Source organism: Trachemys scripta, chromosome 7 (assembly GCF_013100865.1).
Source record: "Trachemys scripta elegans isolate TJP31775 chromosome 7, CAS_Tse_1.0, whole genome shotgun sequence".
Classification (NCBI taxonomy): Eukaryota; Metazoa; Chordata; order Testudines; family Emydidae; genus Trachemys; species Trachemys scripta.
Window position 1 is genome coordinate 68,065,185 of NC_048304.1, and position 25,773 is coordinate 68,090,957.

Genomic DNA, 25,773 nt, shown 5'->3' on the forward strand with positions numbered 1-25,773 from the left:
GCTTTAAAACAATGTCTGAAAAGCAATTATTTTTATTAAAAAGCACAAATGCAAAGTAATTGACTTCTCAGTGTTCTTCATCCCTCTTCAATCTCTAGAAATCCTACAAGGCTTATTAAAGCAACAAAGTGCAACTGTCTAAGACAGCCATACTTAGGAATATTATTAAATTCTGTTCTCTTCCATTGTCCTGGTGCTCAGCTGGCATCTGTGGGAAGAAGATTTGATATTATTTTTGGTGATTTGAAGGCCAAATAGATACTTCACGTGTGTGAGTTTTTTGACACTTTAAAGAACAAATAAGAGACTGGCTTTAAGTATGAGAGATGCTCTACTGATTCATTGGGTCACAGAGGGGAGATGCCTGCAGTCTCTCTGCAATTCTTGGACCAGTCAACAATTTCTTCCCTCCCCCCACAATAGTGTATATTATACCTTGTAAAATATAAAGAACATTGTCTTCTTTCCTAATTCTACAAAACCGGTTACATCTGACTTCCATTCTGTAGTCCCTCAAAATTTTTCATTTTTGGAAAAAAATATAGTTAATGTAAGGGAGAGCATTAATTACTGACTAGTAACTGTGGTTAATGGAGAGGCAGCATGGTCTAATGAATAGGCACTGGACTGGGATGCAGGAGCCCTTGGTCCTAAACCCAGCTCTTGATGCTGACCTGAAGACAGATTTCTCAGGGGGGCTGAGGCACTGGAATGAACTCTCGCATGAACCAAGGTCCATGTGCCAATGCTTGCAAGGCAAACTTCTGCAACCTGCCTTCTCAAAACACCCAGCTGTGTGTACATTAAATAACCAAAAAATTCACCAAAACAAAACCCAATATTTCATGCACAGTTTTTTTTTTTCCTTTGAAGAGTGAATGGGAGAGAGAACAAACCACATATGACAGGTCATGCGTGCAATAAAAGATTTTGTATAGAAGTAATAAGGAGTCAGGTGGCACCTTAAAGACTAACAGATTTATTTGGGCATGAGCTTTCGTGGGTAAAAAACACTTCTTCAGATGCATTGAGTGGATATAGACTAACACGGCTACTCCCTGATACTTTGTATAGAAATGGGACCTTGTGGAAGTCACTTCACCTCTCTGGGCCTGCTGGTTTGCAGATGCTCTTCATGCATGCATGCATGCATTTGGTGTTCAAGCTCTGCATTTCAAAAGTAAACTCAGGCTATCAAAAATGTAATCTCGCCAGTGATTTTTCAAAAGACTATATGTCGGGCTACAACTGGGGGGAGAAATAGGATATTTTGGTGTAGTGTAACAAAAATTATTGCTGACCTTACTACATACTATCCCTAGGAGATACAGACCATCAAAAATGTCCATGAGGGGGATTCCAGGAGCAATTGGGGCACTCCATGCTGTTTCACTGATGTCCTTCAGTAATGTCTTCACTTCTGACTCTAGATACTCGACTGTTTTCTCTACCTGCTAATAAAAACAGAGGCAAGGAAGTCAGGATAGGATGGAGGGGAAAGACTATCAAGCCTGCTTGTAAAACAACTAACTGAGGGTCAGGATATTAGCTACAACTGTGTTTAAGTCCTGTACTCATCCAGTCAGTTGAACTGCCTGTTGATTTAATAACTTTTGTGTCATACTGACCTCTGGTGGCCATGAGAGATGAATTTTCATTGAATTTTTGGGGGTTTTTTTACGTGTAGCATCTCAATAAACTGAGCTGTTTGTAATGTTGGCTTTTGGAGGGTGGGTTAGAAAGGATGTGTTTGTTTGAGCCAGCAGAGCACCCAGGAAAACACAACCAATGGAGAAGCTAGGTGGAGGGCCTGCCTGTTAAGAACTGAGAAAAGGCAGATTAGGTGCCAGCCCATGTTCTCATTGAAAATACTTGGTGCTGAACATAAATTGTGTATTGCAGGTGCTTCCTACGCTATGGCAAGACAATAAAGGGCCAGACTTGACTAGAAATCCATTCACTGCCTTTATTTGTGTTTTAAGCATCTGCAATAGCCCAGCCTTCTTCAGCCATGAAGTCTACAAGGAACTGGTGTTAATGTTCTCACACAATTAATAATGATCTGATGCAGGGATTGGCAACCTTTGGCATGCGGCTCGCCAGGGTAAGCACCCTGGCAGGCCAGGCCAGTTTGTTTACCTGCCGCGTCCGCAGGTTCGGCCGATCGCAGCTCCAACTGGCCGCGGTTCGCCTCTCCAGGCCAATGGAGGCGGCGGGAAGCGGCATGGGCCGAGGGATGAGCTAGCCGCCGCTTCCCGCCACCCCCATTGGCCTGGAGTGGTGAACCACAACCATGGAAGCTCTGGTCCAGCTACTTACAGATGTCCTGTGGGTGAAATCCTGGCTCCTCTGAAGTCAGTGGCAAAATTCCTATTGACTTCAGAGGCACCAAGATTTTATCTCCTGCCTTTAAGCATTTAGGTCTGCTGCAGATAGTGCAAGAGCCCTTGCCCCCTCTGGAAGGTCTGGCTAAACTGAATCCGGGAAGGAAAACTGCCTGAAAATGTGGCCTTTCGCCCACCTTTTTGGTCAGCCTATTAGGACTAAGGTTTGGGGCCAGGTGGCAGCAGTTATTACCTCTTCGATCACATCTAAGCGCCTATGGATTGTGTTGTGTTCATTGCACCAGTCGCTCCTCCCTGAACTTCCAGGTGGTATGCTGACAGGATCTGCAGCAGCTGTGGAAACAATTACAGTGATGCGATGGGGCTTTGCTATTGCTAATGGTTGATAACCTTTCATCAGGCTGCTCAGCTTGGAGTTCTAATGACTGAAGGGCTCGTGGGATGTTAAAGAGAATGCAATGAAATATCAACATAGGATTTTTGAACCTGTGGTCCTAATAACTAAGCCTCCTAAGCCAGGCCCTGGGGTGTTATGTTGTGGTACACACACTGGGGTTGTTGGGATCAAGCTGTATGCTTTTTGAGACCATTGATTTTCTTCCGTGCCATGTGTAGCCCTTGTTATATGCATATTCTGTGCTTTCCATAACATTGCTGTATCTCTACTAATGTAGATCCTGAGGGTCAAGGCGGTGTAGCTGTACTTCCACATGACTCTATACCAGCCTTTCTCCAAGGAAAGTGGTGTACCCTGGCCTGGAAGGGCATGCCTGTTTGCTTATGCTGCTTGAAGGGATACAATCTGTTTGGTGATGCCCTATTGCCATTGAACAAGTGTCTGTTGCTCTAGTTTCACAGCAGGGAGGAGAAATAATCAAGACGTGTACAAATGATGTTTTATTGACAAATGGTGTGTCTGTGGGGCTGTTTACAATGTGGTTAATCTTTGTTTATCTGCTTAGTAATGCTGTTGATTGTTTGCATTGCTCTTCCTCTTAATTTACTCAGGAACTTGATTGAGGGCACTAATGAGCTCCTTTCACTTCATATTAGTGCACTTTTCATTTTCTTGTCTGTAGCCTCTGAGAGGACCCTGGGTATGGATTAGGAGTCTGTCAGCATTCATTAATTAATGTAGCCATCTCATGATGAATTTCCTTTAATAATTCTTTCGTGTCTATGCGCTGCTGCTTTAGGGTTTTGTAAGCATTTGTGTAAAATCCTATAAGAGTTCTTTTTAAAAAAATTTCATAATTAATTGTACCTCCACAGACACAAGCATTTCAGCTTGGAATGCTGAATGTGAAAGGACAAGAGGCAGGACAGTCCTGTGGAGAAGGGTGTGAGCTGGAGACGGGTGTTCTATTTCCAGCTCTGCCACTGATCTGCTGTGAGCAAATTAATTCACCCCACACATCTTGTCTATTTAGCCTTTTAAGGTCTTTGGGATGGGATTGTCTCTGTGTTTGTACAGAACCCAGAGCAATGTGGGTCTCATTTCCTTTGGTCTCATTTCCATTGTTGGGTTTAGTGTGTGAGTGCTGGATGGCATTGGTGGTATGTAGGAGATCAGAGTAAATGATCTAGGCGTCCCATCTGGCTGTAAACTCTGATTCTAAACAAATAATAATGAGTTAATTTTAAGAAGCTCCTATTAAAAGATGACTGACAAACACTAAAGAAATAGTGGAGAAACATCTTGTAACAGTGACACATTCTGCTATTTAAAAGGGCCTGATCTAGCACTCATGGAAGTAATTGGGAGTTTTTTCTATCAATACATATAAGGGCTGAGCCAACTCCCATATCTGGTGGCTATTGCTGGCACCAGCCCACAGGGCTGAGGGAAAGGTAGAGAGTGGCCAAAATGTAGAAGAAGAATATCTGCATTGCTCAACTTGAAGCCATACAGGGGGGAGGAGGGAGAGAGAGAGGCTAGCTCCCAGAAATAAAAGACCTGGGATCTCATTGGCATATGAGCAAATTCAGGTCCTGAAGATTTGTTGACAGGTCCTTCTTCAGGAACCCTTTGTCCCCCATCACAGAGGAGAGGGAGTTATGGTTATATTGGGGTAGTCAATTATTTCGTCAAGGTCCAGATATCTTGGTCAAGCTATAGTCAAGGTCCAGTCTCCTGAGAAGAAAATAAGTAAATAAAAAGATTTTGGGGTCCATTCAAAAGCGTCTGGTGGTCAGGGTTTGGCCTGGGGTCCACTTATTGACTACCCCTGGATTATATGGTAAGATTCCTGTAAAGCTGCACTGGACCCACTTAAATGCCTGATATGAAAGAGCCGGGGCAGAGAGGGTCCATGTTCACTGTTACATTAATAAAGTTAAGCCTGCTGCTTAAATCATCCATATGTCGGTCTTCATTTTCCTGCGTGTCCTGATCAATGTGCATCCTAGCTTATGTTTACCCCTAGTCTCTCCCCCACCCAATATCATTTACCTTCTCTTTGGAATAGGCTTTCCTAGAAACCATGTTTGTACAATCAGAAGAAAAGTTTGCCAAAGTTGCTCTGAGTAACTTTGAGTGTTGAGTGAAGAGATTTTATTATTATTTATATGTCAGCTGAGCCTACAGGCCCACTCTGTAGAGCTTGCAACCCAAAAAGACAAGAGCGGTAAAGGCTGGGAGGGGAAAGATAGGAACTTGCGAGGTGAAATGACTCATCCAAGGTCACAGGAAGAACTGGGATGGGAAACATTGGGCTCCTGACTCCTAATCTAGTGCCTTATCCACTAGCCCATTCTGCCTGTCTTCTTGCTCCACAATATAGAATTCAGTAAGTCCTCACTTAAAGTTGTCCCGGTTAACGTTGTTTCCTTGTTACGTTGCTGATCAATTAGGGAACATGCTTGTTTAAATTTGCGCAGGGCTCCCTTATAACGTCGTTTGGCAGCTGCCTGCTTTGTCCACTGCTTACAGGAAGAGCAGCCCCTTGCAGCTAGCTGGTGAGGGTTTGGAACCAGGGTGGACTGGCAGCCCCCCTATCAGTTCCCCGCTCCCTTAAGTTCCCTGTGCGGCAGCCGCCCAGCAGGCTATCAATTACCGGCAGTTCAGCTGTCCCTCCCTCCACTGCCATGTGCTGCTCCTGCCCTCTACCTTGGAGCTGTTCCCGGGAGCCTCCTGCTTGCTGTGTGGTGGGGGGGGGAGGAAGTAGGGGGCTAATGTCAGGGTGTCCCCCTCTCCCCTGTTCCTGTCCCCCACTTGCCCCATCTCTATAGAGCACAGGGGGACACAACAGGCCTCAGGACAAAGGGAGCTTGCTGGCAGCAGCTGCTGTCTCAACTTGCTGACCTACTTAAAAAGGCAATGTACTTAGAGTGGGGTCAGAGTACTTAAAGGAGCAATGTGCATCTCACTCACTCACACACACACACACACACAGACAGTGTCTCTGTCTCTCTCTGCCATGCTGTCTCCCCTTCCTCCATTTGTGCTGCCTTGTAGAGTGTGAGGCTACATTAACAACAATGTGTTAACCCCGGAGGGCTCAGCCAAATGTTAGTTCATCATTTAGCAGTAAGGCATTCCCTGGGAAATATCCCACCCTTTGACTTCACCAGCTCAACCAAGCTTCACAATAATCGCTGCTGTGTACAGTATTAAATTGTTTGTTTAAAACTTATACTGTGTGTGTGTGTGTGTGTGTGTGTGTGTGTGTGTACAGATGCCCCCCGGGTTATGCAAACGCGATGTACGCAAATCTGCACTTACAGGAAAAAGTTCCATAAGCTAAAAATAGGAGGGTGTTTTTTGCATAATGGTGGGGTATATATTTCCGACTTACGCAAAATTTGAGTTACGCAAGGTGTTCCAGAATGGAAAACTTGCGTAAGTGAGGGAGTGTCTGTATATATAATATAGTCTTTTGTCTGGTGAAAAAAAATTCCCTGGAACCTAACCCCTCCATTTACATTAATTCTTATGGGGAAATTGGATTCGCTTAACATCGTTTCGCTTAAAGTCACATTTTTCAGGAACATAACTACAGCGTTAAGCGAAGAGTTACTGTAGTGCTTACTGGGAGAGGGCAATTTGAATATTGCATTTCAAATACACACTTCTTCCAACTCAGAGCTCTAGTCAAAATGTCAGTGATCTCACTCACCATCTAGCTTAGACCTACTTTACATTGTCCAAGTGAACTTTAAATAAATTTAGTCTCAGAAGTGATTTTTTGCTTACCACCTTTTCTATTCCCTTCCCCGCCCCCGCCTCCCGCTCTACTACAAGCTGTGGGGAGGGGAAATGGGTACAAAATTATATATTAGCTGCTGAATATTCTATTGAATTTCTTAAGTACAGTTATAAAGTGGCTAAGAGCCACAATAGTTGCACTAAAAGTTGTTACTTGAACAGAATCCTAGAAATGTAGGGCTAGAAGCGACCTCAAGAGGTCAGCGAGTCCAGCCCCCTGTGCTGTGGCAGGACCAAATAAACCTAGACCATCCCTGAAAGGTGTTTGTTCAACCTGTCTTTTAAAATCCTTCAGTGATGGGGATTCCATAACCTCCCTGGGAACCCTACTCCAGAGCTTAATTACCTTCACAGTTAGAAAGTTTTTTCCTAATAACTAACCTAAATCTCCCTTGTGACAGATTAAGCCCATTACTTCTCCCAGTCCAGTGAAAGTAGAACAAGAACAATTGATTGTCTGTTTTCTTTATACATTTAACATGTTTGAAGACTGTTATCTGATCCCCCGCTTAGTCATATTTTCTCAAGACTAAACATATCCAGTTTTTTAACCTTTCCTCATAGGTCATAAATCTTTTATCATTTTTATTGCTCCCCTCTGGACTCTCCTTAATTAGTCCACATGTTTCCTAAAGTGTGGTGCCCAAAACTGGACACATTACTCCAGCTGAGGCTTCACCAGTGTGGAGTACAGTGGGACAATTGCCTCCCATGTCTTCCATATGACACCCCTGTTAGCTAGGGTTACCATTCGTCCGGATTCCCCCGGACATGTCCGGCTTTTAGAGTTAAAAATAGCGTCCGGGGGGAATTTGTAAATGTCCGGACTTCCCCCCCCCCCCCATGCAGAGCGCGCACAGCTAACAGTGCAGCCGGCCGGATGGTGCCATTTACATGGGGCTCCAACAGCCAGAGAGAGCCCCTCCTCTGCTTCCCCCTCCTCTCCCCTGCAGCTGAGAGCACTCCCTCCTTCCCTCCCTGCATTTGCAGATCACCAGCTGGCCGTTCGCACCGGCAGTCTGGAGCTCCTCCCCCTGCTCCTCCTCCCCGGCACGCTGGTCTGAGCAGCAGGGTAAGGGGGTCAGGGGGTCGGAGAAGGGGCAGGGAGGTTCTGGGGTGGGCAGTCAAGAGACAGGGAGCCGGGGGGGGGTCGGGAGTTGGGGGGGGGCTTTCTGGGGGTGTGTGGATAAGGTTTTGGGCAGTCAGGGTACAGGTAGGGTCCGGGGGGGCAGTTAGGGTGGGAGGGTCTCAGGAGGGGGCAGTTAGGGGACAAGGAACAGGGAGGCTTAGGTAGATTCATAGATTCATAGATTATAGGACTGGAAGGGACCTCGAGAGGTCATCGAGTCCAGTCCCCTGCCTGCATGGCAGGACCAAATACTGCCTAGACCATCCCTAATAGACATTTATCTAACCTACTCTTAAATATCTCCAGAGACGGAGATTCCACAACCTCCCTAGGCAATTTGTTCCAGTGTTTAACCACCCTGACAGTTAGGAACTTTTTCCTAATGTCCAACCTAGACCTCCCTTGCTGCAGTTTAAACCCATTGTTTCTGGTTCTATCCTTAGAGGCTAAGGTGAACAAGTTCTCTCCCTCCTCCTTATGACACCCTTTTAGATACCTGAAAACTGCTATCATGTCCCCTCTCAGTCTTCTCTTTTCCAAACTAAACAAACCCAGTTCTTTCAGCCTTCCTTCATAGGTCATGTTCTCAAGACCTTTAATCATTCTTGTTGCTCTTCTTTGGACCCTTTCCAATTTCTCCACATCTTTCTTGAAATGAGGCGCCCAGAACTGGACACAATACTCCAGCTGAGGCCTAACCAGAGCAGAGTAGAGCGGAAGAATGACTTCTCGTGTCTTGCTCACAACACACCTGTTAATGCATCCCAGAATCATGTTTGCTTTTTTTGCAACAGCATCACACTGTTGACTCATATTTAGCTTGTGGTCCACTATAACCCCTAGATCCCTTTCTGCCGTACTCCTTCCTAGACAGTCTTTTCCCATTCTGTATGTGTGAAATTGATTTTTCCTTCCTAAGTGGAGCACTTTGCATTTGTCTTTGTTAAACTTCATCCTGTTTAACTCAGACCATTTCTCCAATTTGTCCAGATCATTTTGAATTATGACCCTGTCCTCCAAAGTAGTTGCAATCCCTCCCAGTTTGGTATCATCCGCAAACTTAATAAGCATACTTTCTATGCCAATATCTAAGTCGTTGATGAAGATATTGAACAGAGCCGGTCCCAAAACAGACCCCTGCGGTACCCCACTCGTTACGCCTTGATGGGGGTGGGGTTCTGGAGGGCGGTTAGAAGCAGGGGTCCCAGGAGGGGGCAGTCAGGGGACAAGGAGCGAGGGGGGGGTGGGAGTTGTGGGGGGGCTGTCAGGGGGCAGGAGTGGGGAGAGGGATTGGAGTAGTCAATGGGACAGGGAGCAGAGGGGTTTAGATGGGTCGGGAGTTCTGGAGGGGGCTGTCAGGGGGTAGGGAGTGGTTGGATGGGGCGTGGGAGTCCCAGGGGTCTGTCTGGGGGTGTGGATAAGGGTTGGGGCAGTCAAGGAACAGGTAGGGGGTAGGATCCTAGGAGGCCAGTTAGGATGGGGGGAGGGTCTCAGGAGGAGGCAGTCAGGGGACAAGAGGCAGGGAGGCTTAGGTAGGGGGTGGAGTCCTGGGGGGCAGTTAGGGGCAGGGATCCCAGGAGTGGTCAGTCGGGGACAAGGAGCAGGGGGAGGGTTGGGGGTTCTGAGGGGGGCGGGAAGTGGGAGGGGCAGGGGCGGGGCTAGGGCAGGATGGGGGCAGGGCTAGGGCGGGGCTCCTCCCGTCCTCTTTTTTTCTTGCTGAAATATAGTAAACCTACTGTTAACCCACTGCAGAATGATAATGGCTTTTTTTTTTTTTTTGCAGCTGCATCACATTGTTTACTCATTCAACTTGTGATCCTCTATAACCCCGAGATCCTCTTCAGCACTACTGCTGCCTAAAAATTATTCTCCATGCTGTAGTGGTGCATTTGATTTTTTTTTTTTTCTTACAAAGTGAAGTACTTGTTTTTACTGAATTTCGTCTTGTTGATTTCAGACCAATTCTCCAATCTTCTCCAAAGATCATTTTGAATTCTAATCCTGTCCTCTCAAGTGCTTGCAACCTTTCCAAGCTTAGTGTAATATGCAAATTTTATATGCATATTCACCACTTCATTATCCAAGTCATTAATGAAAGTATTGAATAATACCAGACTCAGGACTGAACCCAGGCAAGACTCCACTAGATACTCTCTCCCAGGTGGACAGTGAAACATTAATAACTACTCTGAGTACAGTCTTTCAACTAATTGTGCACCCATTTTATAGGAATTTCATCTAGATCCCATTTCCCTAGTTTGCTTATAAAAATGTCATGTAGGCCTGTGTCAAAAAGCCTTACTAGGAGCCAGATATATCACATTTACTGCATCCCCCCATCCACTAGGCTAGAGTGTCACTGATAGAAGAAATTTTCTGAAGCTAGATTAATTTTTTCTAATCTAGAATGTGATCTGGTCTTTATTTTAAAATGGGCTAGTCAGTGCTTAAATAAAGACCATTTCCATTCTTCTCTTTGAAGGTAGATTTTGGTTTGTTTCAGTGAATTCACCAATAGGTGGTGCTGCTGGGACTGAATCCTACTAAAGTAATATGCCAATTTAACTCTCGGCAAGGACTGCTGGAATTTGGCTTGTACAGAGCTACTAACTATTCTGCAAATGGATACAGAACACTACAGTCATCAATATTTTGTTGCCACTATTGATGTTCTGGAAACATTTTTATGCTATCTTAACTAAAAGTAAAACCAGAGTCTGGCTATAGGAATTGACTGCACAGATCAACTATGAAACAGTAATTTGTCATATGTACTTAGAGCTTGACAGTTATGCAAGACTATCATAATGGGGTAAGCTCCATTCTGCTGAAAGAGGATAATAAAATCTCTTTCCAGCTCCAATATTTACAGATGTAAGCCTGATCTGATTTAGCAGCATGGTGAACTGCAGCCTTTCCTGTCTAGAAGACCTAGGTCAAGGAGAATTGCATGTGTACTTTGCCTGCTGTTATTCTTTTCAAAAGTTACATGTATGTTGATGAGAACACTGCATATATGAGACTCAGAGCTGATTTATTAACAGAGTGTAGCGGCGGGTCAGCTATGAAGGAAACAGTTTCTAATTCAGCTTGTTGAGAACTTCCCCAGGTTTAACCACAATGGGTAAATGCTGTAAAAGTAAAATGTGCGGTATTCACATAATTAATGCAAATGGAAAGGAATGTTGCCATGTATAATAACCTCTGATGCACATTGAACTCTTGTGTTCTGAGCTTGGTACAGCAAATGCAGGAAGGTAAGCCCATGTAAAAATCCCACAATGGAATATTATTCTCTTTAGTGTTGATTACTGGGATAATCTAATGGTAGGTGGCTGGATCAGGAGGATATGGGAAGGTCTGAGTAGGGACCCAGCATCTGTTGTGTACATTTGTTAAAGTAGCTTTTGGTCAGCTTTAACTTAAGTGTCAGATTCATTTGCTCACTTTATGGAAAGAGAATGCAAGGAAGTTAGTGTTTAGCCAATGCTGCCTCCTCTCATTATGATCCTTATAATGTTCATGTAGGCTATTGAAAACACAGGGCTCTATTGGCATGAATGGAAAGGTAACTACTTGTGCTGCTGGACACCGACTGTGACCTTGGTGTTCTCTCTGCTTCTCTAACTCCTCCAACAGTCTGCAGTGCCTGGAACAACTAGATTTCCTTACATCTTGGCCCTGACTTAGCAGCCATGGAGAATACTGCTGACTACGATGTGGCAAAATGGTAGTTAGAAGCAGGGATGGTACAATTAGGCCTTCTTCAAAGAACCAGCTTTTGTCTTTACTTTGCCTTGTCTGTCTGGGTGCCAGTGAGATTCTATTCTGTAGGCGGCACCTCAACATGACGCTGCTTGACCTGAGTGCTGCTCTAAGCAGGTGTGCACTTGGTGGGGCCAGGATGAGTCAGCAGTCCTTCCAAAATAGGGCAGGTACATTTCATTGGGAGATTAAGTAGGCAGTTTATAATAAAGAACTCTTGAAGGCCAACTGCTCTTTGTACTGCAATACATAGATTTTATACACTATTACATTTTCAAAAATAACATGTGAATTTTTTGGGGGGTGCTCAATTTGATAGCTTAACGGGGCCTGGTTTCCAGAGGGTGGGACAGTGTTTCAAATTAGGCACTCAAAATCACTAGTCACTCTTGGAAATTTAGGGGTGTGTGTGTATGTATGTATGATTGACCTCTGGTTGTCAGGCTATTCTCCAAGAGAAAAAACTTTGAAGTAACTATCTTGTCTTCCAAGCAGTTGTATTTACTTAGCAGACTAGATGCCTCAGATGTTTTGCAATAATGTTTCAATCTGGAGGAAAAATCAGTAGTTTTGGGCCAAATTTCTCTCCAAACTCAAAGTCCAAGACCCCTGGGCTTCAGTCTACTTCTTGCAAGAGAAATGCTAAGCAGACTCTTAAAACCCAAACTACTCACTCTGGAGGTTGACATCTTAATATTCAAATGGTTTTTACAACTCTATGCTAAATAGCTTAACTATTAAGAAAGAGGGCTTATTTTTCAGAAAATTTAATCTTTTTGCAGTAACAGGGTAACTACGTTCATGTGTTATTAAGAGTTACTTACAGTTTCTATGACCATTGTATATGCAGTTGGAAACTTTTAAAAGGCTGCTACATGCACTATGCTGTCCTTTTTCCCCATTCCCTTTCTCTTGATTAAAATCTCTGTACTGAATTGTCTATGCCAATGAGTTGAGTAACTTTAAATTCCTTGTGTGGTACAGCCTGCACCTATAGAGGGACCAGGAAATTGGTAAATCTCTGAATCAACTGCTAACAAAAATCTCTCATGGAAATGTAGGAAAGAGATGGAGTAATTTGGGATGGATTCTGATCTAGTAGGTCTTTTCCATTCCTAGAGGACAGGACTTAGTCTTTTAATAGGGGATAGTTACAGTAATTAACTGTTAATTCATTTGGGCTTAGCCAAAAGGCTAATATGAAATAACACTGCAAACCTTGGTGAGGTTTTTAGGGCTGTGGCTGCTGTTATACCTGGCCCACCTTGGGCTCCTTCCTCCCCTTACAAACAGTTGCACTCTGTCATTGCCTGCAGATAGCTTCCATATGCTGTTAAAATGATCAGCCCCCAGCTCTAATATACCAGATTGTTTGTTTGTTTGTTTGTTTTTGAATGTCCCCAGTGTTACCACTGCTGGTTATTGCTACCACTGGTGGAAACAAGTGATGTAGACAAAGCTCCGGGTGGCTGCCAACATGAAGCACCAGGTTTGTCTGATGTGGTTGCTGAAAAGTCAGCAGCCACATGTGCCTTGTCTACACTAGCTTCCCACTGTTACTAGAGCTGGATGAGAACTGAACTGGTGTAAATGACTGCACACAGTGACGGAGAGAATCAGGCCTGCAACTTTCAGTAATGGGTTGAATGTTTGCCATGCTGTACCAGTAAATGATGATGTGTACATTTGATATTGGGTTACATAGTGATTTTAGACATAACGTGGCTCATCAGCTGAAACTTTTTGCTTGATGACATGTAGGGAAGCTCTCTCGGCTGTAGATCTCCATATGGGCCAGTCTAATCCAAATTGTAACAGTAATTTCCTGTAACTGCTTTCAAAAGCTGGCTGTGACATAGCAAACTAAACAAAAAAAAATTTACTTGCACCCCTCTGTGGGTACGTCTTCACTGCAGAGTTAACTCGTTATCTACACTCAAGCTATTCCTTTGGAGTTAGCCTTGCTCCAGAGAGAACAGCCGCTATGAAATAACGTTCGAGCTGCCGTGTCCCACTGGCACTGCACTCACCCATGAGTGGCACTAAGGCTTCTGGGGGCATGTCCCATGGTTCTTTACACGGCAGTAAGTTGAGCTGCTCTATGAATTCTTTTCCGGTGAACTGTGGGAGACAAATTGTTTGTCCTTTCTGGGCAGATGGAGGAAATTGTGGGAAGCCATTGGAGGACTACCGCCACTCAAGTGGAGATAACATGACCACTCTGCAGTGTGGACACAAGCTAACACTGACGAGTTGTTCTAATCTGAGCTTTAGTCTTTACCACTGACACTTCAGCCAACTTGAGTTAAAAGCATCACCACACATGGGTTTTTGTGCATGGATAGGACTTGAGTTATATCATGCGTTGACTTTGCAGTGAGGACAAACCCTGTGTTACTCCCAAGATCAGTGTTCCATTAGGCTGTCATGTTACTGGTTCAACTCACAAGTAAAAGATCTTCCTAGTTTAGTCCTGAGAACATATGTCCTTATTTTAATGCAGGGGTTCTCAGACTTTTGTACTGGTGACCCCTTTCACACAGCAAGCCTCTGAGTGTGACCCCCCACCCCCTTATACATTAAAAACACTTTTTTATATATATTTAACACCATTATAAATGCTGGAGGTGAAGTGGGGTTTGGGGTGGAGGCTGATTGCTCGCGGCCACCCATGTAATAACCTCTGTTCTAACGCAAGCACAAATTGCAGCACACAGATGCCTATGACAGTGTTATAGGTCAAGACTGATTATTTGTTTGCAGAAGGGAAGGGAAGTTTGCATAACAGCTGCCCACACCCAGGTGTAGGTTTAGCCAAGTTGGTTAACAGCACACTCGAATCAACATCTAATCGTTTAATAATTATATGTATGTATGTATGTATGTCAAAGGAGAATTATCTCTGGTTTATCTTAAAATATAACTGCCAGTTGTACTGTTGGACTGTAGCCAAGGGTGGAGTGGAGCTGTTCAAGTAAGAAAAATCCCACCGGGGATGAAGCGATTAAGATTAGTAATATCATTGACTCCAATAAAAATATATGTCATACAGAGCCCACTCTGATCCAGGTAGTGATTATCTTCCAAACATGCCTTCCCTTAAATGTGTGCCTGTTTGCACAGGTTCAGTTCCAAATTCACAGAGGTCACTTATCGCTCCCCTGCCAGTAAGTGGAAAGCTTTAGATAATTTTATTTACTTGACAAAAAACCCAAACTTCGTTATAACTTGATTTAGTATTAGGGATACGCAAACTCAGCCTCCAAGTAGCTACCTGGGGAAGAAATTTCTGATAGTAACTTGCTCTTCAGCCTAAAAGAAGGCATAATATGGTCCAATGGTTGGAAAATGAAGCTAGACCAATTCACACTAGAAATAAATTTGTTTAAACAGTGAGAGTAAATAACGATTGGAACAACTTACCTAGGGATGTGGTGGAGTCTCCATTACTTGTAGTCTTTACATGAAAACTGGATAGCTTTCTAAAAATATATGCTGTAACTCAACAGAAGTTATGGGCTTGCTGCCAAAATTACTAGGTGGGGTTCTGTGGCCTGTAAAGGTCAGGCTAAATGATCATAATTGTCCATTCTGACCTTCAAATTGATGAATCTGCAACACTCGCTATGCTTCATTCCATCACCCCTGAGGGTTTGAATTGTTACCGGGTTTGTGATCTGCTCAAGAAAGTGTGTGTGGGGAGGAGGGGGAAAAATCAAATTTAAAAAAAGAGCAGACTGAAAGCTAAATGACAGACAAGTGAGACTAAAACAGGAACCAGATGGCAAGTGTGAGAGCTTGAAAATATCCAAAAGGTGGAGGGGAAGAGGGAATAACATATCAGGGGAGAAGAGGGTGTAACTGATGCGGATAACAGCATGTTTGGCGGGGGGGGGGGGGGGGGGGGAATTGACTAGAAGGATCCTTCTAGCCCTGATACATAGCACAAGTGTCCCTTAATACCCATGGGGTTGTGGGGAGGTTAGAGTGGGTTTAGGAAAAGTTCATGGTGAACCAAAACAACAGTTTGAGAGGTTTCTAGAAGCCCTGACCTCCCAAGGGCTTTTGCCTTTCCCTGCTTAAATTATTGTGCTCCACTTTAAATAACTTGTTAGCCCAGCAAATTATACACTTTACGAAAAGGGACTGATGTGGTTAGCTAACTGGAGGTTTAGTGTAAAATAGGCCCACTGCAAGCTTCAGATAGTTGATCGTGCTCTGCCCTGAGCCCCTGTTTGCCATGCTTAATCTGGTAGACTATATATGGTGATTTTGTGACATAGATCAATGCCGGTTAGGGTCTTACTTAGGGGCATCACTCAGCTTCCATGAATCCCAAGTCTCAATTACGCTCACATCTCCAGGGTTAAAGGTACTGGATGAACTCATTGTATCACTAACTGGGTCTGCTTATATCCGCACACCCCCAACCTCCAGTTAAGATACAATGTTCAGCTATTGGATTTTAGGAATTTATATTGATGAGGCTCAGTGGAGTAATAAGTTACATGCAAAGATTGTTTTGAGTTTATGGCATATTGTGCATAGGCTGCTGTGCTCCATTCCAGAGGTAGTTGCAAGGATTTGCATATCTGCACAAATGCACCTTGATTCTCCTCCAACTCGCAATGCAGAACATTGCTGAAAATTCTAAAAAGAGCAAGTGTAGAACATGCAAAAGTGACCCAAACTACAGATAAAGGTCTGCAGTGCAGACTGGAGAGGAAGAATTTACCCATTAACTGTAAAAAGTTAATTTCTAGGACTTCAATCACTAGGGCTATTGATGCAGTACCTGCTATAAATGCTAAAAGCATTTCACTGAAAAAGGGAAGTACCAAGAGAAGGAATTCCAATTGTATACAGGCCGGCTGTAGGATTTTTGCCGCATCAAGCAAAAAAAAATTTTGCTGCCCCCCCCCCCCCTTTTTTTGTGCTCCCCCACCCCCAACTCCACCCCTTCCAAACCCCTTCCCCAAATCCCCGGCCCCACCTCCTCCCCCAGGGGTGCCGCATTCCTCCCCCCCCCCCGTTGCTTCCTGCGGCTCCTCCCGTGACCTCCCGCCCTAGCTCACCTCGGCTCCGCCTGCTCCCCCAGGTGCACCACCACTCCGCTTCTCCCCCCTCCCTCTCAGGTGAGGGAGGGGGGAGAAGCGGAGCAGCGGCGCATTCAGGGGAGCAGGCAGAGCGGAGGTGAGCTAGGAAGTAACTGGGGGGGGGCAGGAAGTAACGGGGGGTAGAGGAACCAGTCCCTGCTCCAGCTCACCTCTGCTCCACCACTACCGCCTCCCCCGAGCGCCCGCCGCTCGGCTTCTCCTCCCTCCCAGCTTTGCTGCGTGAAACAGCTGTTTTGCACCCTGCAAGCCTGGGAGGGAAGGGGGAGAAGCGGAACGGCAGCAGCGCGCTCAGGGGAGCAGGCAGAGGTGGAGTGGAGGTGAGCTGGGGCGGCGGGGGCACTTTTTCTCCATGCCATGGGTCGGTGCCTATGATGGCCGGCGCCAGAATGCCGCCCCTAGAAATGTGCTGCCCCAAGCACCTCCTTGTTTTGCTGGTGCCTAGAGCCAGCCCTGATTGTGTATCCAGATTAATTAATAATACAGGTAAAGACAACATAAGAAATAGGCACACTACAAAACCAGTCCTTAGTTTTCCTTTTTGGCATCATTTCTGCCATTGTGTGCACGTGTTGTGCAACATTGTTTGGTGCCTCTAAGTATTTTGTTTGGAGGCAAAATCAGAAGCAGCAGGGTCCAATGATATTTTTGCTATCTGCACTGTCCAGGAGATTGCAACCATTTAATCTGGATGCAGATCTTGGTGTTGTGATCCGTGCCTTTGTCACCCCGTGATGGAATTACTGCCATGCACTCTACCTGGGGCAACTACTTGCTTCTAGCTGGAGATTTATACTGATAGAGAATGCAGTGGCCCATGTTTCAGTGATAGTATGTGTCACTGGTGCGTCATGATCTGCACTGGTTGCCTGCTTGTTTCTGGGTTCAGTGTAAGCTGTTGGCTTTGGTCTATAAAGCCCTAAATGTCTTAGGGGCTTGCCTACATAGTGGGGTAATGCACTCTATGGAGGTGTGGTTTCTCAAGTGCACTAACGGTTTGCACACTAACTGGTCCATGCAGACCCTGCTGGTGTGCTTTAACATGGTGCTGTTTGAAATGGTTCTACATTAAAGTGCAGAGGGGAACCTTTAGTGCTTACCAGCAGGGTCTATGCAGACCAATGACTGTGCAACACATTAGTGTGTTTTAGAAATCACACCCCCATAGAGTGTATTAACCTACTGTGTAGACAAGCCCTAGGATGTTGGTACTTGAGAGACTAGCCTTTTCCTTGTTCCATACGACAACAGTGATTTAAAAGAGAGGGGGCAGGTGCTACAATGTTCTCTGTGATGGGTCCTCTGCCTTGGATTCTGGAACATGCGTCCAAAATAGCGCAAGACTATTGACCTCCAGGTCATGCTGCCAATCTACTTGTGCAAACTGCTGCAGAGGTGGGCTTTTGGAGGAAAGCAGATTTATGAAAGGAGAGGGGAGTTTAGTGCTCCTGCAAATGGATTAGCTTTATTTGGTTTTGTAACTTATGCGATGGGTGCCTAGAGCCTTGGAGAGGTGCCCGTTTATTTTATTTGTTATAAATATAACTTTTTTTGTTTTGGAGATTGAGGCACTGTGTTCTGTAGATTGCATCTGGCACTTGACTAGACAGTTGTCAGTGGATAGCAGCGTATGGATGACTTCATTTGGAAGGAAAATAAGCAGCAAGTAGTGGCACTGGTACTACTATACATTAGAGTTTTTAGAAGACCAGTCTGATGTTTGAGGCACTCAGTCATTGGAGTGATGGATGCTGCTACAAAACATTAAGATGGGGTGGTGTCTGATGTCTTGTTCCCTGATTGGATGGTGAGAGAGGAAGACTTTCATTTTGGTTGGAGATTTTGAATCTTTGGAAGAAGTGTGAGTAACCATCTGATTTGCCCATGTCAGCACCTCCAAGAAAAGGAACCAAGTTGCGCCACCCAGCAGAAATAGGATAAAACTACCTTTTTCATTTGGCACATTGCTTCCAGAAAGCCAAAGAAAAACTTGAAGGGAGAAGACTGGGCTCCAAGGCTGGCCACCTTGGAGCCCTCCTGGTGACATCAAGTGTCTGTCTTGGAGAGGCACATTCAACTGTCTTCCCATTTTTCAGCAATATGGGTTTCCTGCTAGCGCACTGGGAAAAGATTATACTTGTGTCCATCCTTCACTCTACCTGATACAATAACAGAGCTGAAAATTGATGACTGAGCAAAGATCTAATGATAAGTAATATACAGTACAGACTTTTTCTTGAGTGATGACCCAAATCAGTTAATTGATCAGTTCCTGAAACAGAGTATCTAATTAGTAAGGAAATGTATATGCTCCTGTATATGTTCTAAAGATTGTCACAGAGTTGCAGGGTGTCTTGTTTTGTAACTGGTTCCAATCAAGATTGCTGTAAAGTAACTTTAAAACTGAATAAGGTACTGTTAACTAGGATTATAGAACAATATACATGTGTCTACCATAGTCAATGGTTTCACACAGCCTTTCAAGTCCTAGGTGTATGTAGACATAAAATGAGACCAAGAGTGCAAGCTTTTTGAACTGCACTCTGTCTGTAGGAGTGTTAGTCAGATCCTAGGACTAATATTGTTAATTAGGAAATAGGTAACAAGGGTTGACTACCATAGATCGATTGGGAGGGAAACTTGCGTGAATTGGCATGTGAATAACTGACCAAATTGTTTTGTGATCTAGCTTTGATTTGTTTTTCCTCTGTTGTGTTAGCAACACCAGAGCTGATAACCAATTGACACAAGTGAGGCCCTGTTCTGAGCAACAATTAGTCATAAAATCTAAAAAAAGTCACCAATATAGTGACTGAATATAAGAATTATTTTTCTATTGTGGTTATAGCCAAATCATAGTCCAATACCATTTCTTGACTTCTTATATCGTATATTATTATTATTATTATTAGTTGCTGCTGTTAAGGATGTATAATAAAACTAAATTGATCTCTTGAATCCTGTTCTTGTGTTAAGCAATTGAATTTAAAAGAACCCCAAGAAAGGTGGTACACATACTCCATTAAGCAGTTGCTTAACTAGGTTCGTTTTATATCCTATCTTTCTTACAGTAGATAATGAGACAGAAATTGTCTCTTGGCCTAAGGAGACATCTCTTAATTTGTATCTAGTAGATAGGAGAGTGAAAGCTGTTGTAGCCCCTCATGCCAGAAGGCTCTGGGGTTAGCTTGTCAGCTCCATACTGAATGTAGTTTGTATGGGCTGTTTGTGTGAGTAGGTAGCTTATACTGGAAATAGGACAGTACAGGGGGAGTAATTTATGTCTTTGCAACCTTTGTGTGAGGCAAAGGTGGTTCCCTCCCCCCGGCAGTACTTAGCTATTCCTGAGAGCTTGCTGTAGATGGGAGATAGATTACATTTTCCTATTGTTCCATGTGGTGTAAATATGGTATATTTAAGGCTCTACTTGAATTGCAGGATGATTGTCAAAATATTGCGGCTGAATTGCAGGCAAGCCATGGAAAAGTAATAATAGACCTTATTTGCAGTAATGAAGTCCACTATTACTTTTATGCGATTTTCCACTGTCAGCATCCACTTCCAAAAATGCAGTGGAACCCTAATATTGCAATTTTGCTAGTTAAGGAGGGCCTTGTATTTAATGTTTAATATTTAATATTCAATGTACAAGATTCCAACATTTAAACCCAATGCTTCCTTCAGCCAGAGCAGATCAACTACAGTTTATAAATACAGCTGAAGAGCACAGGGTTTATAAATTGCACCTGACCCCTGGCTGGCTTGGGAGTTAAGATTGTTACATGTGGAGTTTATAAACTCCACAGAATTTAATAATAAACTAAACTCCACTTAATGGAATGTAAAGTCTGGAACATGGACTTTTGAAGGGTTTATTAAATCTGGTAAAGAGCCCAATCCTACTTGGACCCCTTCTTCAGACCTCTGATTCTTCATACAATGCGCAGTCAACCTGTGGAATGCTTTGTCAGGGAATATTGTGAAAGCCAAGACTATAACAAGGTTCAAAAAAGAACTAGATACATTTATGGAGGATAGGTCCATCAATGGCAATTATCCAGGATGGGCAGGGATGCTCTGAAGTGTCCCTAGCCTCTGTTTGCCAGAAGCTGGGAATGGGTGACAGGGGATGAATCACTTGATTATCTGTTCTGTTCATTCCCTCTGAAGCACTTGGCATTGGCCACTGCGGGAAGACAGGATACTGGGCTAGATGGAACATTGGTCTGACCCACCATGGCTGTTCTTTTGTTCGTATGATCTTATTCTGCTCAGAGCCCTTCTTGTATCTGGACACATCCCCTCTATTGTGCCAACCTTCCTTTTCACTCCCCCATAAGAGCTCCCAGATAACAATGTCCATGTAACCTAGGTGCTTAATAGGAAAATATCTCTTAAAGAGATCTATGGGGGTAGGAATGAGTTGTCTGGTTCATTGTTGCTACGCAGATGCACAATTAGCTCTCCACACCCAGAACTTTCTGGAATTGGGTGTGGTAGTTTTGGGTATGCTCAATAAGTTCCCTGTAGCTGGACTCAGACTCCATGAGGGCAAGCAGTCATGGCAGCTGCTTTACAAAAGGCCATGTGCCCTGTATGGGCTGGGAGAAACTGAATCCAGGAGCAGAAAGCAGGCTGTTTCCCCCGTAACTCTGAAGGGTTTTGCTGCGGGGTTCTTTTATCTACATACTTAAAGTAAGTGGTTGGTTAATTAGTTAGCTGACTAGCTAACTGAGTGATTTCAGCAGAGGAAGAGTCTGCATGGATTTCAGTTGGCAGTTTCTACAAGCAAAAGGAAATACGATATTGTCGCAGTGCTTTATACTCAGCAGACTGTACAGATTTTGGTGATAAAAGACTAACTCAGACTTGGGTGCACTCAACCTTTGCTTTTGGGAACTCTGAGTTAGTTCTCACGGCATTTCTGTGGAGACTGACCTGTTTAGATTTAATTTGTGTATAACTGAAGATAATATATGTGGATTATAAAGTAGCCATGTTATGTTGTAACACTTAAGTTATTTGTGTTGCTTTATCATTATAAGATTATGTAAAGTTGCTACTTAATTTAATTAATTAATCTTTTTGGAGTTGATTGTGTTGACCCTATGCATTCATTGCTGAAAATCCTCAGTGACTGAATTCAGGGTCTCCATGTGCTTTGCTATGGGAATAGGAGGGTTTTAGGCACTAGGAGAAGGGCAGTGAAGTAAACTCTAGCCCATCCAAAGGTTACCCCTGCATCTGCTGAAGTCTGTGTATCAGCGCTTCTGGACTTGCATATGGAGATTAAATGTCCGTGACTGGGGGATGTGAACTAACTCGCAATTGATTTATGACATGAGGGATAGAGGACAAAAATCTAGCTTACAGTGGAAACGCTCTTAAAAACTTAACTATGGATTTGCTTCTCCATCTGAGAAAAGTATTCAGTGGAGTGTAGACTCCTGGATGCAAAGCACATCACAATTGTAAGATGCATGCAGCCCGTCTGGGCAGGAATAGACTGATCTGAAGCAATTTTTCCTCTCTCAAATACTCAGGCATGCTGATCATCCAGGTCTGGTTGCTGATCTAAGGTCATTCAGCACCAAGTTCAGAACAGCCCACAAAGCACCTTATAGAGCTGCCCAGCCCGGGGTATCACCCTGGAGTACTTGAATGAGTTGAATGAACCAGTTGTTCTGAGGGGGCAGCCATTGCAAAGCACCGGACTGCTTAGTACACCTTAACAGTAGCAGAACCCCATCGAATAGTCCAGCAAACCATAGCAAAGCACAGCCATTACGTAGGGAGCATAAGTGTGTTAACCTAGGAGACGCCATGTCACCACTAGTCTTCATCAAGCTACTTGTCAGTAGAGCAGGTTGAGAATTTTTGAGAGATGTGTGATTTCGGTGGAAAATGCCAATTTGTGGAGATGTATTAGTTCAGAGAAAACTTTCTCAGGTTGGGACAAGAGAGAGAGGGCCCAGAATACCCATAACCTGATGACTAGGGTACTCACTTCGGATGTGTAAGGCCCAGGTTCAAGCCGCTGCTCCCAATCAATACCCTGGTCAATTGGCTATTGGGATGGTCTCGCTCATGTTTGTTTGGATCAGAATGAAAACAAATTTCAACATTTCAGAATCTTTCATGAAACACAAACGCTGTTTTGCAGACAGTCCTACTTGAAAGCCACAAAATGCAGAAAAGGGTAATGAACTCGTATAAAGTGAAGGAAAGTTACAGTGCCCCATCTAGGCTGAAAGCTGGCATAATCCCTGGTGGGCTTGTACAATAACTGCGAAGGTTGGCCTAGGTTTGGGAGGGGAAAGGTACCACTAGTTTTTTTCAGAAACTATTTTGGTTGTAAAGAAAACCTGCTACCTTGTCATAAAATCCAAAAAAGTTAAGTGCTGTCAAGAAGTAATAGGAGAGGTAAAATAATGATTGGTTCTAGTTATTAAAAAACACATAAAACAAACATTCAGCAATGCAAGGTTTGTGGTTACATGGGGACTATAAATCGTTGAACCAGCCAAATGGAAATTTTGATTAGAGAATAGATTTCAGTGCTCACCATAAAAGCAGCTGCAATTTTGTTAGAGGGTAGCGCAGAGCTAGATGTACTACTAATAAAAATTAAACATAGATATCAGTGTGCTTTCTGTCTACGTGCTTTTCTAGGCTCATCATCACGTGGTTTCAGCATGCTTAGATTTATGTGCTTAGACAGCTCAGGAACGAGTAAAAGTCAATAATTGCAAAAGCACCAGAAACAGAAGTTGTTATTACTAATGGAAAATTAAAGTAGATTTTTTTTTTGAGGAAATGTCTTTCTGATCTCCTGGGACATTTATCTCCCAGTGCCCATGTGGAGTTAATTCAAGATGGTTTTGTATGTACATTATTATTTAAGACTGCCACAGCTATAATTATAAACATGCAGGACATTAGAAGCAGTCTGTGGATGCTAAAATTTCTGCAATAGCTCAGTGATGGTATGTTTCACAAGTGATGGAACATCTCCTATTCTGTAACATTTCTAACTAGAGCTGTAATGCTCACATGCCTTTTAATAGCACAAAATATGAACTTCTCCTATATATATATAAAAAAAAAAACCTATGTAGTGCTTTACAAACACTACCTATGTCATCTTCACGTAAAATCCTTGTTGACTTGATTTCAGCACCTATAAAAAGAAATTATCTACTTTTTTCCCCATGCAAACCCATCACTCAAGAAGTTAATTATCCTACAGTCTGTTCCTTGCAAGTTTGGAATCACTTACCTGAAAAATCTTGCTCCTGAAGCACTAAAATCAAAGCCAAAGCCCAAATGAAAAGCATGGTTTTGAAGCCTCCAAGCTCTGTCTGGGGATGTCTCTCTTAGTCCGGGAGGAGAGGAGCAATGCAGAGTCCCTCCTCCGTTTACACAGCCTCCCAGTCCAGGCTTTTGTGCTGAGGTTTAGCCAGAGCTGGGAGGAAATACTCCAAGGCTGAGCCAAGATTCTTAAATTGATCTCTTTCCTTCCTCTTTTTAAAAACACCCTTCAAACTCCACAAAGGGTCCAGTTAACCAAGCAAATTGGCTGCAGTCCAAGCTTCCCAAACCTTTAACTCTTGTATTTATTTATATTGAGAATGAATGGAATGTGTTGAAGAGCTTCGAATCCTGACTATAGGCAAATGAGGCAAGAAAAAGAGGGGGCTGATCTGCCTGGGATCCTGAGACAGAAGTGGGTGTGTGCATGTTTAGTCCTCCTTTAGGAGTCAGTCTAGGGTGGGGATATTGAGGGTGAACATTTAAGAACATAATGGCTTTCAGCATATGATCTAACAGGTTTTATTTTTTTTAAATCCATAAATCTTCCTGGCAGTAAAATTCTTTCTTTTTAAAGATATTGGCTAGTGTCTAAATGTCTTTTAGACAGCTGAAAATTCTACTGGATTAAATAGTATTGGATTACAGGTGGTAATAATATCTAGCTCTTGTGTAGGGCTTTTCATCCATAGATCTCAAAGAACTTTACAAAGGTTATCATTACCCCATTTTACAGACAGAGGCACAGAGGGGAAATGACTTGCCCAAAATCAACCAGTAGGCCGGTGGCAGACCCCAGGTTTTCTGAATCCCTGACCAGTGCTCTTGCCAACACTGCCTCTATTAGTAGTTGTTCTTTCTGCCTAATGTCTTAAAAATACTGCTGGACCTAATTTGGGGCTCACCGCATTGAATTTTCAGTTTTGCAGCCGTCTTAAATACTAACCTAAATCATGATATTTGTCTTTGATATTGTCATGCATGAAAATTTCAGTGCCAAGGAAGGCTTGTCTTGAAGACTTGGTTATCTTTTAACAGGATCACAACTAACTGTTACCAAACATATATTTTTGTCAAATGGGGCTAGCCTGTATCGGCTGGGCCAGTGATTAGTGTATGGGACTATGGTTTGGGTTCAGCTGGGCTCTAATCTGGACTCTGCCACAGAATTCCTGTGTAACTTTGAGCACATCACTTTAAACCCTCTATCACTCAGATTCCAACTGCAAAGTGGAAACAAAATACTACTTTACCTCACAGGACCGGGAAGCTTACTTAATGTTTGTAAAGTGCGTTGCGATTCTTGGAAAAGGGGGATATGTACAAGTAAAGCATTATTCTTTGTTGAAGGAAAATGAACACACGGGAAAAAAATTACAAAAGCCACTTCAGCGAAGAGTGGCTATGATAACATAACATCTGTTCTGGGTGGGACCCACTGAAAATCCTGTTGTCATACTGAGCCTGCAGAGTTAGTATTTTTCTTGGATGCTTTTCAGGATGGTAGAATAAAATGCAGTAGATTTTGATATGAAAGAATGAAGGAAGGATGTATACGCGACTAAAAAGGGTGTATTTCCACTTACAATCAACGTTGCTTAATTTTAAGGAAAAGTCATCTTGATCTCTTAATTAATGTTTATGTCAAACAGTTGATGAAATTCAAATAGTGACTCACAGTTAGTAAGGTTTCAGGGTAGCAGCCGTGTTAGTCTGTATCCTCAAAAAAAACAGGAGTACTTGTGGCACCTTAGAGACTGACAAATTTATTAGAGCATAAGCTTTCGTGGGCTACAACCCACGCATCCGAAGAAGTGGGCTGTAGCCCACGAAAGCTTATGCTCTAATAAATTTGTTAGTCTCTAAGGTGCCACAAGTACGCCTGTTCTTTTCACAGTTAGT

The 25,773-nt window shown here is 43.5% G+C and overlaps 2 protein-coding genes across 3 annotated transcripts in view; one reads left to right on the forward strand and one right to left on the reverse strand.

Moving 5' to 3' along the window:
- Positions 1–14: 14 nt before the first annotated feature.
- Positions 15–24,251, reverse strand: PLAC9 (placenta associated 9). Of its 2 annotated transcripts, none has more exons than XM_034775624.1 (4): positions 23,840–24,251; positions 2,578–2,678; positions 1,334–1,451; positions 15–208 (listed from the first exon to the last, which is right to left on the reverse strand). In XM_034775624.1, exons 1-4 carry the CDS (start codon positions 23,895–23,897, stop codon positions 198–200), a joined length of 288 nt encoding a protein of 95 aa, XP_034631515.1. In that variant the 5' UTR covers positions 23,898–24,251; the 3' UTR covers positions 15–197. The 2 variants fall into 2 exon arrangements, with proteins under 2 accessions (XP_034631515.1, XP_034631514.1); XM_034775623.1 differs by having other exon boundaries at positions 1,334–1,454; positions 23,840–24,245.
- LOC117879994 (L-threonine dehydratase catabolic TdcB-like) overlaps positions 21,137–25,773 on the forward strand; it is an 89,970-nt gene continuing 85,333 nt past the window's right edge. Inside the window, exon 1 of the mRNA XM_034775618.1 lies at positions 21,137–21,255. The gene's annotated coding sequence lies outside the window, so the exon portion shown is untranslated. The remainder of the gene's footprint in view (positions 21,256–25,773) is intronic.

Bases quoted from the DNA above. Each gene is read 5' to 3' on its own strand.
- PLAC9 (XM_034775623.1), bottom strand. From the start codon at position 23,897: ATGCTTTTCATTTGGGCTTTGGCTTTGATTTTAGTGCTTCAGGAGCAA. The intron at 2,679-23,839 runs GTAAGTGATTCC...TTGTTTCCACAG, and splicing joins TCAGGAGCAAGATTTTTCAG to CTGCTGCAGATCCTGTCAGC. The intron at 1,455-2,577 runs GTAATAACTGCT...TGTTTTTATTAG, and splicing joins GCTTAGATGTGATCGAAGAG to CAGGTAGAGAAAACAGTCGA.